The sequence below is a fragment of the Haliaeetus leucocephalus genome, unplaced genomic scaffold, assembly GCF_000737465.1.
Source record: "Haliaeetus leucocephalus isolate CR32 unplaced genomic scaffold, Haliaeetus_leucocephalus-4.0 Scaffold162, whole genome shotgun sequence".
Taxonomy (NCBI): Eukaryota; Metazoa; Chordata; class Aves; order Accipitriformes; family Accipitridae; genus Haliaeetus; species Haliaeetus leucocephalus.
The window spans coordinates 13070468-13086453 of record NW_010972598.1 but is presented as its reverse complement, the minus strand read 5'-3'; the positions used below and the strand labels follow the sequence as shown (position 1 = coordinate 13086453).

The 15986-nt window shown below is 40.3% G+C and overlaps 1 protein-coding gene across 1 annotated transcript in view; it reads right to left on the bottom strand.

The window, feature by feature from the left end:
• The window catches only part of DOCK5 (dedicator of cytokinesis 5), a 64531-nt gene that overhangs the window by 42903 nt on the left and 5642 nt on the right, over positions 1-15986 (bottom strand). Inside the window, exons 2-13 of the mRNA XM_010562821.1 lie at positions 13127-13167; positions 12048-12103; positions 11142-11238; positions 7180-7328; positions 6197-6332; positions 5895-6052; positions 5113-5194; positions 4225-4354; positions 3437-3509; positions 1770-1912; positions 1038-1163; positions 366-490 (exon numbers count right to left, since the gene is read on the bottom strand). Coding sequence (XP_010561123.1) covers positions 366-490; positions 1038-1163; positions 1770-1912; positions 3437-3509; positions 4225-4354; positions 5113-5194; positions 5895-6052; positions 6197-6332; positions 7180-7328; positions 11142-11238; positions 12048-12103; positions 13127-13167 — 1316 coding nt within the window. The remainder of the gene's footprint in view (positions 1-365; positions 491-1037; positions 1164-1769; positions 1913-3436; positions 3510-4224; positions 4355-5112; positions 5195-5894; positions 6053-6196; positions 6333-7179; positions 7329-11141; positions 11239-12047; positions 12104-13126; positions 13168-15986) is intronic.

Sequence of the window (15986 nt, the reverse complement as noted above, 5' to 3'; positions counted from 1 at the left end):
AGACAAGGGGAGGGGGGGAAAGAAAAGGTAAGGTCTAGAATGAAAGCAAGAATTGTCTTGGGTCAGAAATTTTCAGAGCATGTAACTGTCAGAGTTACTCAAGGTCTATGCTTCACAGTCAAGGGAACTCAATGCATGTCACCTCTTTCAAAGTTTTACAGAATCTTCAAAGATTTGCTCACAACCCTTATTAATTAAAAAAAAATATCACTGAGTATTCAAATTTGGTCACTGAGATCACCTATAATATCTTTTGTTCATTATCACACAGTTCTTGCATACAGTTAATATATAAGATCCTATGGACCACAGCTATCATCTAGCAAACACAGCAGCCTTGTGACCTCCTGCGAAGGCCATCATACCTCTTGGAGATTTCCATCTTCATCATGTACAGACATGGTGACTTCTACATTCTTGGGAGTCTTCTTCTTCCCTTTGTCAAATTCCCCTTGTATCAGGGTGACATAGATATCATTTCGAACATCACCTAAAATTCATACAGCTTAATGAGTTGTGTTTCTCATACAGACAGTTTTACAGGTTAACATTTAACATCCTTGGGTACCAGGTTATCCTTATCTTCTTCTTAGCCTTTACTGATACCACCTAATTAATGACACCCAACATCACACCATTTCATCTTCATCTCAAATTATACAAAATCTTTTAAAATGTACCATTCTCCTTTTATAAACCTCTGTCTTTATGTAACTTTTAAAATGTAATGAGCTCTATAAGGCTAAATCCACTTTGAATGGATCAAATAGAACAGAGTCAAACATATGCAACAAAAATGTCTCTTTGAATAAACAGAAGTTTTCTTCCAAAAAGTACACACACTATCATTTTTCAGTATAAGAAAGGAAGCTTATGTTTTCACTTCTTTGACAAAAAATAAATGATCAGCTGGGAATTTCAAGAAAAATGAAAGCAAGTTTTCAGACAGCTTTAAAATAAATCTGTTCATAGCAGAAATTCTAGAATTTCAACCACCTCTTTCACTCCATGGAAGTATAGAGGCATATGGGACCTACCAGGAAGGATTATCTCAGGGAATCCCATTTTGCGAGCCACAGCAGTTGATCTGTCTACAAGGTGGGAAAAATCCTTTTGAACCTGCGCTAGATCACCAGGAAGCAGTTTCAGGGAGACCCAAAGACCTAAGAAAAAAAAAGGTAACACTCCTTTACTGAAAAAAAAGTATGAAAACATGAAATTTAAGCCTACGCTTAACAGAAAACTGTTTCTTCATGTGATCTCCATGCAACAATGCTTTAAATATCCCAAGCTGGTTCTCACTTGCCCAGTTCTCTATCTCCCTAATGCTGAATAAGACCTTACTGGGCAAGTAGATTCTCTGAAGTAAAACACAAACTTTCTGAGGTGAATCCACCAGTGTATTTGAGTAAAGGCCAGACACACAAGCAGGAGCAGAAGAATCATGAATAATGCAGTTTAAACCCAAAGCCATTTAGACTACGCAACCAGCCATGTTCACTTAAAAATATTTTAAAATATGTTAAAAATATTACATTACTAGCAAATAAGTCGTCATCTAGAGAAGCTCTTGTTTTGATCTTTTTTTTAGCTCCCAATGTGCTGGGTCGCAGCCATTACAAAGACCATACATTTGACTCAGGGAAGGTAGCAAACTCCAATAAGCCTTGATCTCTGGACTTTCACAAGCCATTTATTTTCCTTTGTAAGCAAGAGGAACCCTTCCCCACACCAGGTTTTTACATTAGCTTCTCGCTCAACTGCTGTACCTTGCCCTTTATGATTCACTTCCTTTGCAGCGATGACTTTGTTGAAGACAGAAGTGAGGGGCTCATTTTCTCCAATCACATGGGAAGTTATCAGTGGGGACATGATTAGCTGTCGCTGTCTGATGTATGTTTCCATGGCAATCCTGAGAAGAACAACAATAGAGACTGGGTAGCAGACAAACATCAAACGTGCTCTGCAAGAAGAGGGCTGGCCAACAGCTGACTGCTTTCCAAATAAATATTTTTTTAAAGGATTCCATGAGAATTTTTTTTTAATTCTTCACCTGCACAAACCCAATGGAAGTACATTTAAACTCTCATACCAGGAAACACATCACAGTGCTAGCTCAGGCTTAGGATAAGTAACACTGACCTAAAGACTCCATGACTACCTACATTTGTATCATACTGAAATAGCAGCCTTCAGGACAACCATAAACATTGCCAGCTGTATTTTGTTCTTGTTTTCCATCCACAGACTGCCTTGCAGACCTGTGAGAACAAGTCTAGCTATTGGCTACCATGCAGGAACAGCTCAGCACATAGAGCCTTGCACTCCCATCAGATGAGCTGAGCCCTGTCTTCAGGTGTGCCTCAGAGCTGTCCCTAAGAGACTACGTAGATTAACTAGTGATAAGTTAACATAACTAATGACTGCTGTGAGATCTCACAAGTGATGAACCTATCCTTAGTCACAAACATGTCTGTCAAGCTTTGGATCTTGAACCCGACTTCACTCCTATACCCACACCATCAATAATGAACCAAAGCATATACAAAATGATGTCTTCACTGGCTCCCCATCCTTGTAGATGCATCCAGATTTGGATCTAAAATTACCCCCATTAAAAAAAAAAAAAAAAATTAAAAAAAAAAAAAAAAAAAAAAAGAAAAGATAGCAGACTAACATTATTCTGCAAAGGAAGAGACATCCTTCTTAAAAACCCACACAATCTCCCCTGAAAATACCTTGTAATAATATATGGCTACACCAAATTGATCGCTGTTTTTAGGACTGTAACAACATGGCTGAGTCTACCCAAACAAGCTTCATTTTAGTTACTGTAACGTGCTGAAAAAGTGAGCAATCAGAGAGCAGGCAGAACACAAAGTCTAACTAGCAATACAGAAATGCAAAACACACTAGGCTTGACTTTCTTTCCCAGAAAGAGGGACAAATCCCTTTTCTATTGTCCTCTGACTCACCTTTACAAGGTAATCTGGAAAGTTAAGAGGCAGACAATACAGAGGGTACCGCACAATAGTGACAAGGAGGACTTGTGTTCTCTATGCTCAGGTGTTTCTGAAAACCTTGCCTCTCAACCCCCTAATAGTTTTGAGGGTCACATCCCGCAGACCCCACAACATTATTTTGCACTGGACTCTTCTTTCTTACCTCAGATGATATGGGTACCTAGTAATTTCAGCTGCGTTGCCAAAATTCCTTAAGCAATTTAGCCTATCATACAGACATATAAATCAAGGGGAACGAAGGCTTCAGAGGGCTGACAAAAATCTTTTCCTTCAAAGAGCTGACTAGTGCCATAAGCTAATCTATTTGTAGAGACCTTGGTACACTGCCAGGCTCCCATACAAATCTGTCCTTCTCCAAAGGACAACTGCCTTAAACAAGCCAGATGTGATGAACTCTAAAGACCAGTACTTACTGCTGAAATGGAATAAAATGTTGCTTTTCCTCATCGTCCACCTTTCCATGTATGATATCAGTTATGTCCATCACTGCAACAACACAAGTTCATCACATAGGTTTGCCAAGTTGCTTAAGAATACAGAGGGAGCTTTCCCCTATCAGAATGGAAACAACAGTTGCTTATTTTGGGCCAATGCCACTCATGACAGCAATAGAGAGCACCACTGCCTTCTCAACTTTTTAAAAAGCACCTTTTCATTGATGCATAAATCAGCCTATGGTAGTGAATGTGAATATAGTCTCTGATAAAAAACCAGATGGGACTCAAGCACTTCAAGGCAAAGAAATTACACTTAGATTTCAAATGCTGATTATTTTGAAATTTTCTTCCACCACAAATTTCCAGCAAGTCTCTTCACAAGAGATCACGGGAATTGAACAGGAACTGGATGTCTCATTCACCAAGGCTCCTTTAAAAACTCCAGTGTCATCCCATTAGTCATGAGGAGCAAATCCCTCTTTGACAAAGATCTGAAAAGTCTACTGTACTGATGGCAGTGTGTTATCTTTCTAGGGGGTGACAAAACAAAAAGTGAACAGTAGTAACAGTATTTTATCTTCATACACAACTTTTAATAAAAGATCTATGCAGCTCAGTATCAACATCTCCACTTTGAAGCCAGAGATGGTGACGGTAAGAGACTAGCAGGCTTTGCTGACATAAGCATATATTTCCCAATTCCTTAGCCCACTGCCCCAGCCACTGGGCCATGCCATTTTCTCCATTGATTGAATTTGTCATACCTGCTACACCAAAGGGCCTCCGGAGTCCACAGGTATGTTTCTTCCCATCTTTCAGCTCCATATGCCCCACCCTCACAATCTGACACACCAAGCTGATTTTCGGCCTGATCAAGTCAGAACTGCTTAAATCCTAGAAATTATTTAAAACAGTTATATCAATTTGCTTTATGAATGGAAGAGAAGAGGACAGAGAAACACTTTTCTTTTAGATTGTACACACATATATAAGGAAATTATTACTTTTTTTAAAAAGTAAACCCAGTATCCTTTGAGCCCTAGGAAAAAGAAAACATACCATAAAAACACTAGCAATTTCCACACAGCAATTTCTAAACATCCCATTACTCTTTGATAACAAATCCCAGCAACAGTACTGAAAGGAGAGTAAGTGGCGTTAATTGCCAAAATACTAGATCCTGATGACAAGGCAGTTAGTTTGTGCCACCTTTGCCACTTGTCAGAAATTATTCCATTCATGTGCAATTCTTCCATTAACAACTTGTTGCAAAGAAGAGTAAGATCAGCAAAGCAATGAACAACAAACAAGTATGATCTTAAGCCTAGGTTTTTCGGTACAGTTAGGCTCCAACAGAGATGTGCCTAATAGGATTTTCAGAAATGCATGGGTAAGCAACACCCGCTGGCAGTACTATTGCAAAATAATGCACCTTTACTACCGCTTTGATTTGACATATTAAAAAAAATATTTTTCAGAAGCATTCCTCTGAGGCTGCCTGTAAGATTTTAAGTGTCCATGAAAACGCCCCAAAATGCCATGTGACCCCCCTCTGCTGGGTGGGGAGAGGGGAGGGGAAAGGGAAAGAACCCAAAACTTCGATGTTTGCAGTGTAGGGGAAGCATTTCTGGGATGTAAATGCAATAACTTACAGTAAAGACTGCTTGAAGGTTATTTAGTTTCTCAATTTCTTTAGGCATCCCATTACTGCCCCAACGAACCAGGTAATTTTCACTGCAAATAAAGGAATAAAAAAGATATCAAATAAATCAACACCTAACAGTCTCATTACCTGGGCAAAAGCTCAAAAGTATTTTGATCTTTTAAGAATTTTTGAAAAATTGTGCAAAATCTTCTATACCAAAGCGATTCTGAAGTGACCCATTTCACTGAAGGCAGAAGACAGGCACAATGTGAATGGGTACTCTCAGTTACTTCCCTATATAACTGATGGCATGTTCACACCTGATAACTTCAATGATGGAGACAGAGGGTGCCTGACATGTACGTGCTTCCTTGATAAAGTTCTTTATATCTTCTCCTACCAGTACAAGATGCCCAACCCTTAGGTGTGAACTCATACTGTCTTGACAGCAAATGTCACACATATACATGATTTAACAGGAAGCAATTAATCAAATGCATCAAGCCTAGTGACAACAGTAGGGAAATTTAAGAACATAAAGAGACAATCTGGGATTTTGACTAATGTGTCACAGAAATGTCCAGCTTTAAGAAGGGGAGCGCATGGGGTCAGAACCTTGACTTCCTAACTTATCTGAAATTAAATAACGCCCTTCCAAGTCACCACTGGGGCAGCAACCAACAGAACTGAAAAACTTATCTGCTGGCTCTTACTTTCTAACCTATACTGGCTTCTTTAGAACGACCACTGTGATGACTAAACTGCTTATGAACCTACAAAAAAACCTACCTGATGAATTTGGAGAGATCAGGATCATAAAGGCTCATTAACAGCTCTGCGTCTTCTCCAATATTGCAGACAAAATTCTTGAAGTTTACATATAGGCTATATGTATGTGTTGTGTTGAATATTGGCTGCCCTCGGAGGTCCAAATTCTGTTGCAGGGACTGCAAAGAAGAGTACTCCCATTAAAAACAACACAGAAGAATTTAGTTCTGCTGCCAAAGTAGCACAATATCCTTAAGAAGAATGTACAAATACAGTAGGTACTAGTTACTTGAAGAGGAAAAAGCCAGCAACAAGAGATGTACCTTCTCCTCCTGGATTCTTTCCTCAATCCTTTTGGATGCAGTTTCATGGGACTTGAAGAGAGAGATTGTGCTGGTTTCATCTGGGTCCAGGATGTTCCCATTGTCATCTCGTACAACTAGGTCCAAACCTAGGATCCTGAGTAGCATGCAAGTCACGAGGACGAAAGAAGCAACACAATATTTAAAAAGCAAAGGTGACTGAAAGAGCACAAACCACAAATCAGACTGTGGACTGCACTAGGCAGCCAACGCGCACCAACTCCATTCCTTCTAATAATCACATTGTTGGTTTTCCTGTCCCAAAATACTTTTATTCCTCACCCTTCATTTTCCCATTAAAGGGAAAAATAATTAGTCAGATAACTTAATTCTAAGATTACATCATCTTTGTTCTCACTTAAAGGTTTTGGTTTTTTTTTTTTAAAAAGGTATGTGTATCTATCAGGCTTATGGATTATGGCTAATTATTATTCTTTGCCATAAGCTTTCTTCGTAATTGACTTATTTGACCTGAATCAAGTCTGACAGGCAGATAAATGAGTTCTGGAGACAATCCCTGTTCTGTACAAACGAGTGAAAGGTGGAGTTTTGGTGGCCTATAGAATTGTATTACTCAGTTGCTGATAAAGCAGTTTTGTTCATAACCAGCATCCAAATCCCGCTAGCCAGGCACAAATTGTCCTCCATGGGAAATATGATCATGTGCCAGCATTTCTGCAGAATTAAGACAGGTGAGGTTTCCTGCCAAGTCAAAGAGATTGCTGGCATATGAAGAACCAACTGCTACATGCCCACCTGCCAGGCTAGTCACATTCTGATGGGGACTGAAAGCTGTAATTAGCCCCTTTCCAAGGAAAAATGTAAAGCCTAACTCAGTGTTCCCCTTGTGTGGTCATTTACACCATTTTGTATTAATAGCCATCTAGAGCCTCTACTGGGATTTGGGATTCTTCCCTGCCTTCAAGACATAGTTTGGAGCTTACCTGTTGCCATAGTCTATCTTAGCAGTGACTTTCTTCTTGAGCTCAGCTAGCTCATCTTTGGGAAGGGTCCCAGACAGTATCTGCGACCGCCATTCTATCAGGCTGTAAGTCATTTGTTGGACATGCCGAAACTGTGTTGTCTTGTTATCCTACAGGAAAAAGGGATCAATTTTAAGCTAGTGATAGCCTGAAAACAATGAGCTCAGTGAGCTTTCCGAAATGTACTCAACTGAGTCTACCATACAACTTGTATTTAACTAAAAATATCTGAGAAACTGGCACCACATGACACTACAAGATTAGACCCATGGAACAAATTCCCCAGTACTTTGCACTGCCAAGGTTTAAGTGTCTCAAGATTCGGGGTCTTCACCATTTCCTCAGGACATTACTTCAGAAAAACCTCACAGACAAATAGAATTCTTGTGTTTTCCAGCACTTTAACTGCTATGATGAGTGCTTTTTATATAAAGGACAGAGAGATGATGTTAAATGATCGCAACTGTGTTCCAGCAGACTGAGACAGCAATGCCAACTTAATATACAAAGGCTCTTTCTCCTTACCTCTACCACTCTCAGAATGTGTGACAGTGGACAAGTAATTTTTTATGCAGGTTTCCCATTTGTTCTTCTTATTTAGACTGTAAGCCTCTGGGGCAAACATTTCATTTGCTTTTAGAAGTCTAAAGGAGATACCAACACATGACTAGTAATGACAGATGACCAACACTGAAGCCCACATAGGCTTTTTCTCACGTCCGTTCCTCCTACAGCTTTCACCAGCCTTAAGAACTCTTCAGCCTCTTTGTTACGTATAAAAAAGGCCCCTTGTAACCAGAATACAACACTAACAACATGAACAACATGGTTAATTGGAATCTCCGCCCTCACCGCTGTTTACAGTGTTAGGAATTATTTTTTAAAGCCAGAACACTAAGCAAATTGAATCCATGGACTCATTTCCATGGCTGCCTGCTCTCTTATCCTGTCTCATCATACACCCAAAATCCATTACATTAAAAAAAGAATAGCAACAAAATGCAGTGATAGTGATATCTGGGATACACTGCTTCCCTGCCAGTATGCATATTATATTTCAAGGTTCATATTCTACCCACTGTTAACTCACGCATGGATTGTCATGTCGATGTCTGACCTCCAGACAAGAGTTTCATGGAAACCAGAGTAGCTCTGTGGAAACATGATAATGTCTCTGGCTGGTGTCTATCAGCAAACAAGGCTGAAGATTATCTGCTCGTCAGAGCACTCATTGTTGTTTACATTTGCCCAGAACTTAATGCAACTCAGTCTTGACTCATCCCATGCTTTTAAGGACTACCCCAGCAGTAGTTGCCCAGAACCTACCGTGCCAGAGGTTGTCCAAAAATGCAATAAAAATATCATGTCGGGATTCCCAGACACCACCTCCACTATCTAGCCAGGTACTCCCTCCAGTTTGCTGCAGTCATTGCATTTTCATCTTTTGCTATGAATGCAGCATCTGTAATTATAAAGCACTGACTGAACAGGACATCAAAACCTGCTTTGTGAAGAGTTTCCTCCTGCCATTTCTACTGTTATCTTTAATTAATGAAAATACTTCTCATGCTATTTACTGGTTCCACCCTAATAAAATTAGTCACGCACCTATACAGCTCTTTCCTATAGTTTCAGGCTCCAAGGCTGATGCTGTAATTTAAAAGTGGATAGCTATGTGGCAACCTACCATATTTGTAGCAATATATGCTTAGATAAGTAATTAAGCCTTTAAAAGTGTCAGCCATACCATTTATACCATTCGAAAAGGAACCCAGGCCTCATCCTCTTTACCGGTGCATACTGAGCCAGTTACTAGCATGATTCTGGCTTGCACTGAGTGTCAAGTGCAGCTCATTTTCAGAGGGAAGTGCCACAAATCAAAGGACATGAAACTTTAATCTACTGGGACAACTTTTATGGTTATGCAGCTCCAAAATGACTGTCAAGAGGTTTTTGACTACATCTCACCCAACAGCTAGCCAGAATTGCCCAGTGGTATATTGCTGGTACATTCAGGCAGCAGCTGACTAGCGTCAGTTCTCTGTATGAAAGCTGTTAATGTTTAACTATGAACCCCAACTGCTCCCACACAGCAGAGAGACTCATTTCAATTATTCCCCCATTCTAGTCTCTGCAAAGAACATGAATGATATAAACTACTCATAATTTTCCCCCTGAGAACAGAAATCTAAAGGGATTTATAAATAGCCATCTTCCTTTTGATTGGGGTGAACGTGAAGGGGCTGACAGAGGCTAGGTGAGTCTTTTAGTTCCTGGAGGGAAGATACTAGAGACATATTTAGTCAACAAAGAAAAAAAGTGTGTTCTTAACTTGTGTAAAAATAATTGCAAAGAAAAGGCAACTTGTCTTAGCTTTCAGAGAAATATAGAGCAGATCTCAATTTGACAGCTAAAGCTAAGTTATCTCTACAGCTGTTTACATTAGCTAACTCCTATTAACTAAATGAAGTTAAAAACTATCACCCATATTTATATTTCTTTTGCAGTGGAGGTATACCCACTGGCGCAATGGTTGCTGAAACACACAGAAATTAAAGTAGTGAAATGAAGTGCTGCCAAAGAAAAAAATCCCCTGTATTCCCTTTTTCTCCTCAAATACCTCCTTCCTCCTTTAGCTTTTTTTTTTTTTTATAAACATACTGCAGGGGAAAATAAAATAAACTCAAATCCATTTCAAACCACAACATTTTCCAAGACTATTTTAAGACTTATATTGGTTAAGCATAGGAACATGAAAGGTTTCTGCTCTTAAGAAAAATAGATTCTGAGGCTAGGATCCTAAAGTTATTCAGAAAAAAAAAAGCCAAGAACAAAACTCTCTTTTCACACAGTAATAACGTCACATATGGCTTCTCATTAAATTAAGAGGGTGGAACAAATTCTTGTGGTTTCGTGGCACACAGACAAAATGTACTTGTGGCCTAGTGAAATTTTCAATAGGAAGGCTTGCTCTGGGTAAACTGAATGGTTAGAGCTAATTTAAAACTATTCTCTCATCTTAATTAAAGTCTCAGAGCACATACTATGCAGGCTGAACTCTCTAATAACCGAAAAAAAATCAAGTTTGACTCTCTTTAATGTGCTTTAATAATCACCTTCAAAAGAAGGCAATTCGTTGTGAATTCCAGTTGTGTTTCTTTGAGCAAGAATGCACCTACCTCAGCAAACCCACCAAATTCATGCATTACCTTGGCTTCTGATTTTTCTGAGGTGACTATCATATGGTCAGGCTTCTAAAAAGATTTAGAAGATGAGAGGTCTCTCCCCCACCCTACTGAGAACTAAATATATTATGTGACTTCTGACAAGTCAAATCTTCCCCCATCACACATGGCCCTAAATCTCTTCCCATTCCTTGACTATCTTGCCTATTTGAGCTGTAGGCACGCTGGGGCAAGGATCAATCATTCTATTAAGTATCTACAATACTTCTAGAAAAACAGAGTTCACACTTGCTAAAGATTCTGTTAAAACAACATCATGGTTTCTCGCATAACTTTCTTGCACAACAGGTATCTTGCCTTCATACAGGACAGACACACAACAGGCAAATCAGGAACTCTTATTTTACTAGTGAACTGTGACTCACACACACAGCCCCAGCCAGCTGACATGACGCTGAGTGACTTGTGCCAGTGAATGCTTCATCAGTGCTGTGTCATCACACAATTATTCAAATACAGTGAACACTGTAGCGCAGACTAAACCACAGTTCTGTCTGTGATCACACATCCTGTTCAGTGGAGAGCAGAACATTTTTAGCCTCTCTTAAGACCAATTTTACAATAACGATACAATTCTGCATGACGTTCTATTCAAAGTCTTAGAATGCCCTGCAAAAAGCCCAGTCTCATCTCATATGAGGTCATGTAATAAAATACCAACCACTGAAGAAAACTTACCACATATAACTTGTGCCAGATAACTGCCCACTCCCTCAGGGTAGAAGTGAGTTCTTGTCCAAGGGGCAATTCACTTGGAATCACTGTTTCATGTTGTCTAGGAAAAAAAGGAGAAAACAGAAAAAAAGAGATTGAAACTTACTAGCAAGACATCCTTTTTTGATAAAAACATAAATCAAAATTTCAGAGGGCTTGATATTCACACAATTCATTCACACACAATACCAAGATTCTTCAGGTGCTCAATTGGTTCTCCAACACAGACAGGCACATTCACTACCCATTTTTAATGCAAACACATTTCAAGTTTCTTTCAGTCTTGTTCTTCTCAATGGATCCATTCCAGAAACATGCTAAATAGACAGAAATTAAGTTTGGAAGAATCACCACTTGCAATGGTAACTTGGCCACAGTTATTTAAAAAAAAAACCTACTTTCTAAAGTCTCTTCCTTTGCAACTGCTGTTTTCCTCGCACTATAATGATCACAGAATCAGCTCTAAGAATCAAATGAGGAGTCGTTTCCTCAAATGTTTTCCAAGACAGGAAGGAATCCACACTCCTGCTGGCTACTTGGCTGCGAGCAGGAGTGTGTTATGACTTGCAAGAGTCCCCAGAGGAGCTAAATGTAGCTTGGTTGACCTGACTCACTAGTAACTTGTCTAGCAGAGCTTTCTTATTTTTGCAAATAATATTCTCCTGCACCTATGCCTACAACTGCTTTGGTATGTACAATGCTCTGAAAAAAAAGAAGTTATGCAGCTCTAGAAATCTAGCACAGGTGGTATGCCCTGCTGCACACACGGACCAGTAGCATTCGTTACAACCACCACTACTTAAGTTGTTTGTTTGTTTTTAAATGAAATAGCATTCCATTGTTTTTACATCTCAAGAAGCACCAACCTACCCCCGGTCCTTCACGATCGCCTCTTTTAAATGGATATATGTTTCTGGGAAAATGCCCTGAAAATCAATACAGAAATAAAATAAATAAACCACACCATAGGATATGACATGACAAAAATGCATTCAATAGAAAGCAGGGGAAAGGGGTAACAGCATGATCAGCAGAACAGTAACTGTGACTGATGTTTACTCTTTACCTATACCAGATATGTGTTAGGTCCACCAGCCCCAGTATCACAAGAAGAAAGACGGTAAGGAGCATCAGGTTGCAGGCTTGAGCACTATATTTTATATTAGCACCTCAAAGAAGTTAATTCCTTGTTTCACTGTAATGACACTCATCTTCCTGTATGAAATGTAAACTCTTGCAAACTATCAGTCATGCTCATTTGCCCTTGCTACGAAATATTCTTGGAGTAATTTGTCAAGTTGCCCTGGACCTGTGGTTCTCTAGAAAAGCTCACAACACATGACAGCATTTGTAGAAATTCACCAGTCCCAAGTCTCCTTTATTTAAAATAAACCTTCTAGGAGTGCTGCAATCCTTTTCTATTTCCTTTTCATTCCCCTTTATGCCTGAAAAATGGAGACTGTGAAAGATGTTACCACATGAGAGGTGCCAGGATTGCAATGGGAAACCAGATTTCCATCCAGTTTTCAGGCTGGTTTCACAAACCTCTGGAGGTTTGGCTCCAATACACGCATGCGTAATTTTGGAATATTTTCCAAGTCAAATCAAAACTCTAATCTTACCACCACATATAACTAATGCTGGATGCGTACAGGTCCAAGACCATAATAATAAAGCAATAAGCTACTGTATGCAGATACGCAACAGTCAATTTTGCTAGTTCAAACTACATTACATATGCTTACAATGGAGGAGTACCCAGTTAATGGTTCTGAAACATTTAGCTCAAGGGCATTTATTTCTATCACTAAGAAAAAGGACATAGTGATCAGGAGACCTGCACAGTATTAAGACAAGAAATACAGCAGAAGCATAGCAGATTACAGCACCGGATGGGGTATGGCAAGGTGTGAAATGAAAATCAGAGTCACTGAAAAGTGAGGTCATACCTTCTTAGATTTATTTCGGAGTGTGTATCCTCGGTACCAGCCTGTCAAAGGGAAACAAATTTGTATTTTTTTCCTGTCTACAGCAATTAAATACACATTTGTCATTCTCACCACGTTTCTACAACATGAATCTATTGATCTTGCTCACTTGAGATCTACTATTGCGAAGACACTTCTGCTCTGTTTGTAGGAGGCTTAGTTCCTAAGAGTAGGGTAGAAGGGTGTCTCTTCCTGCCATGAACTGACACCCTCACTTCTATTCTGGACATCCATTTGGGTTGTACTGACAGGACTCAATGGAAAAGCAGGCCACTCCATGCTATACATTTTGAAAGTGACAATCCTTGTTCCATAAACCTTGCAAGTTATATACACAGCACTGAACTACTGCTATGATCATTTGACAGATGAGGCAGACACACAGACATGCACGCAGAACTACCAGCCCAAGGTCACATAGCATGTATCCGACAAAGAGAAATATTCAAGTGTCCCAAGTCCAATTCCATTCCACTCCTTTAAAATTTTCTTTTCTATGAAGTACATTTTCATCCAAATTGCCTTATAGTTCCACATTGTATAGTTTATTTTCTTCTGTGACTCAGGCTAACGCCTTCCTTCAAAGGAAAGCTGAAAGAGAATGTTTTATTAGGTAAGACAAAAAAAAAAAAACCAAACACCCTGAACTGCCTGCCCATGTACAGATATTGTTTCTCGGTATTATCTTGACAAGATCTAGTAAAGTGTAAGATACAAAGTAGTAACTGTGGTTCCCAAGACTCAGAAGCATATGTCACTTTCAGATGTACATTTCTTCTCACTCCAGCACCTGAGATTTGACCAGTATTTTGATTTCAAGGTCACTGAAATGCAAGCGTATGAAAAAACTGTTGTATTTGTTATGTCCTCAAGTGAGCCTGCCTTAATGAGCAGACAGGAGAGAAGAAAAGCTGTGGGCAAGTCACTCCCGCTCTTCTTTCACCACCTCGAAACTGTGAGACAAAGGGTTTTTTCTCTCCACCCTCACCTTCGTCATTTGTCTTGGCTATGTAAGAGCTATGCATGATCAAGCACTCATTCCACTGGGTGCCTGTTCCTTGCCATAAGCAACAGTTTCTCTCACCTTCAGTCCTCCTGAAGTTACTCTACTGGAAATAACAAACTAAACATTTTAGAAGAAGAATCTGCTCCATTTTAAATGCTGATGTGCAGACAATGTCCCTTGTGTTGCTCTGGGATAGGATGCAAACTTGCACTTTCTCACTGACTCTTAGCCACTAAAAACATCGTTCCAAATGTGAAGACTCTCTGCGACCTCAACTCTCAATTAACCATGCTCCTAGAGCACCGTTTTTTGACTCTTCTCCTAAGGTTCTACTTGCATTGAAACTGAAAACACTGACCCTACCTCTTAGCAAACATGTAGGATATAGATTATGGTCTATAATGCATGAATGATGTTCAGAGCTATCAAGACAGACAACACCGATCCAAGATGATTATGTTCAGCTGACTGGCAGAGGGAGCTGCATCAAGGCAGCAAAGGGACTTAAGGGAATAATGAGGCAAGGAAGAGAGGAGGGGAGGGTGGTTTTTTGGGAGGGTTTTGGGGGTTTTTGTTTCTTTTTGTTTTTTCCCCCATGTATTTATATATTTAGCAAAGAAGGTTCTTATAAAGAACCACGGATCTGAGACCCCTCGACCATTTTGGCCTGTTCAGGACACTGGTTGAGAGAGGCCCTTGGGAGACAGTCCTGAAGGGCACAGGGGTCCAAGGAAGGCTGGACATTCTTCAAGAAAGAAATCTTAAAAACTCAGGACCAAGCTATTCCCATGCACCGCAAGACAAACCACCAGGGAAGACGACTGACCTGGCTGAACAGGGAGCTCTTGCTGGGACTCAGGGAAAAAAAGGAGAGTTTATCATCTTTGGAAGAAAGGGCAGGCAACTCAGGAAGAGTACAGGGATCTTGTTAGATCATACAGAGAGGAAATTAGAAAGGCAAAAGCTCAGCTAGAACTAAATCTGGCCGCTGTCATAAGAGACAACAAAAAATGTTTTTACAAATATGTTAATAATAAAGAGAGCCAAGGAGAATATCTATCCATTATTGGATGCAGAAGGGAACATTGCCACCAAAGATAAGGAAAAGGCTGAGGTACTTAACGCCTTCTTTACCTCAGTCTTTAACAGCAAGACTAGTTATCCTCAGGGTACTCAGCCCCTGAGCTGCAAGACAGGGATGGAGAGCAGAATATACCCCCCATAATCCAGGAGGAAATAGTTAATGACCTGCTATGCTGTCTGGACACTCACAAGCCTATGGGACCAGATGGGATCCATCCAAAAGTACTGAGGGAGCTGGCAGAGGAGCTTGCCAAGCCACTCTCCATCATTTGTCAGCAATCCTGGTCAACAGGGGAGGTCCCAGACGACTGGAGGCTGGCCAATGTGACGTCCGTTTACAAGAAGGGTCGGAGGGAGGATCTGGGGAACTACAGGCCTGTCAGCCTGACCTCGGTACCAGGGAAGATTACAGAGCGGTTCATCTTGAGTGAGCTCACGTGGCATGTGCAGGATAACCAGGGGATCAGGCCCAGCCAACATGGGTTCATGAAAAGCAGGTCCTGCTTGACCAACCTGATCTCCTTCTATGACCAGGTGACCCGAGTGGATGAGGGGAAGGCTGTGGATGTTGTCTACCTGGTCTTCAGTAAGGCCTTTGACCCTGTCTCTCACGGCATACTCCTTGAGAAGCTGGCGACTCATGGCTTAGACAAGTGTACTCTTCGCTGGGTGAAAAACTGGCTGAATGGACGAGCCCAGAGGGTTGTGGTGAATGGAGTTAAATCCAGTTGG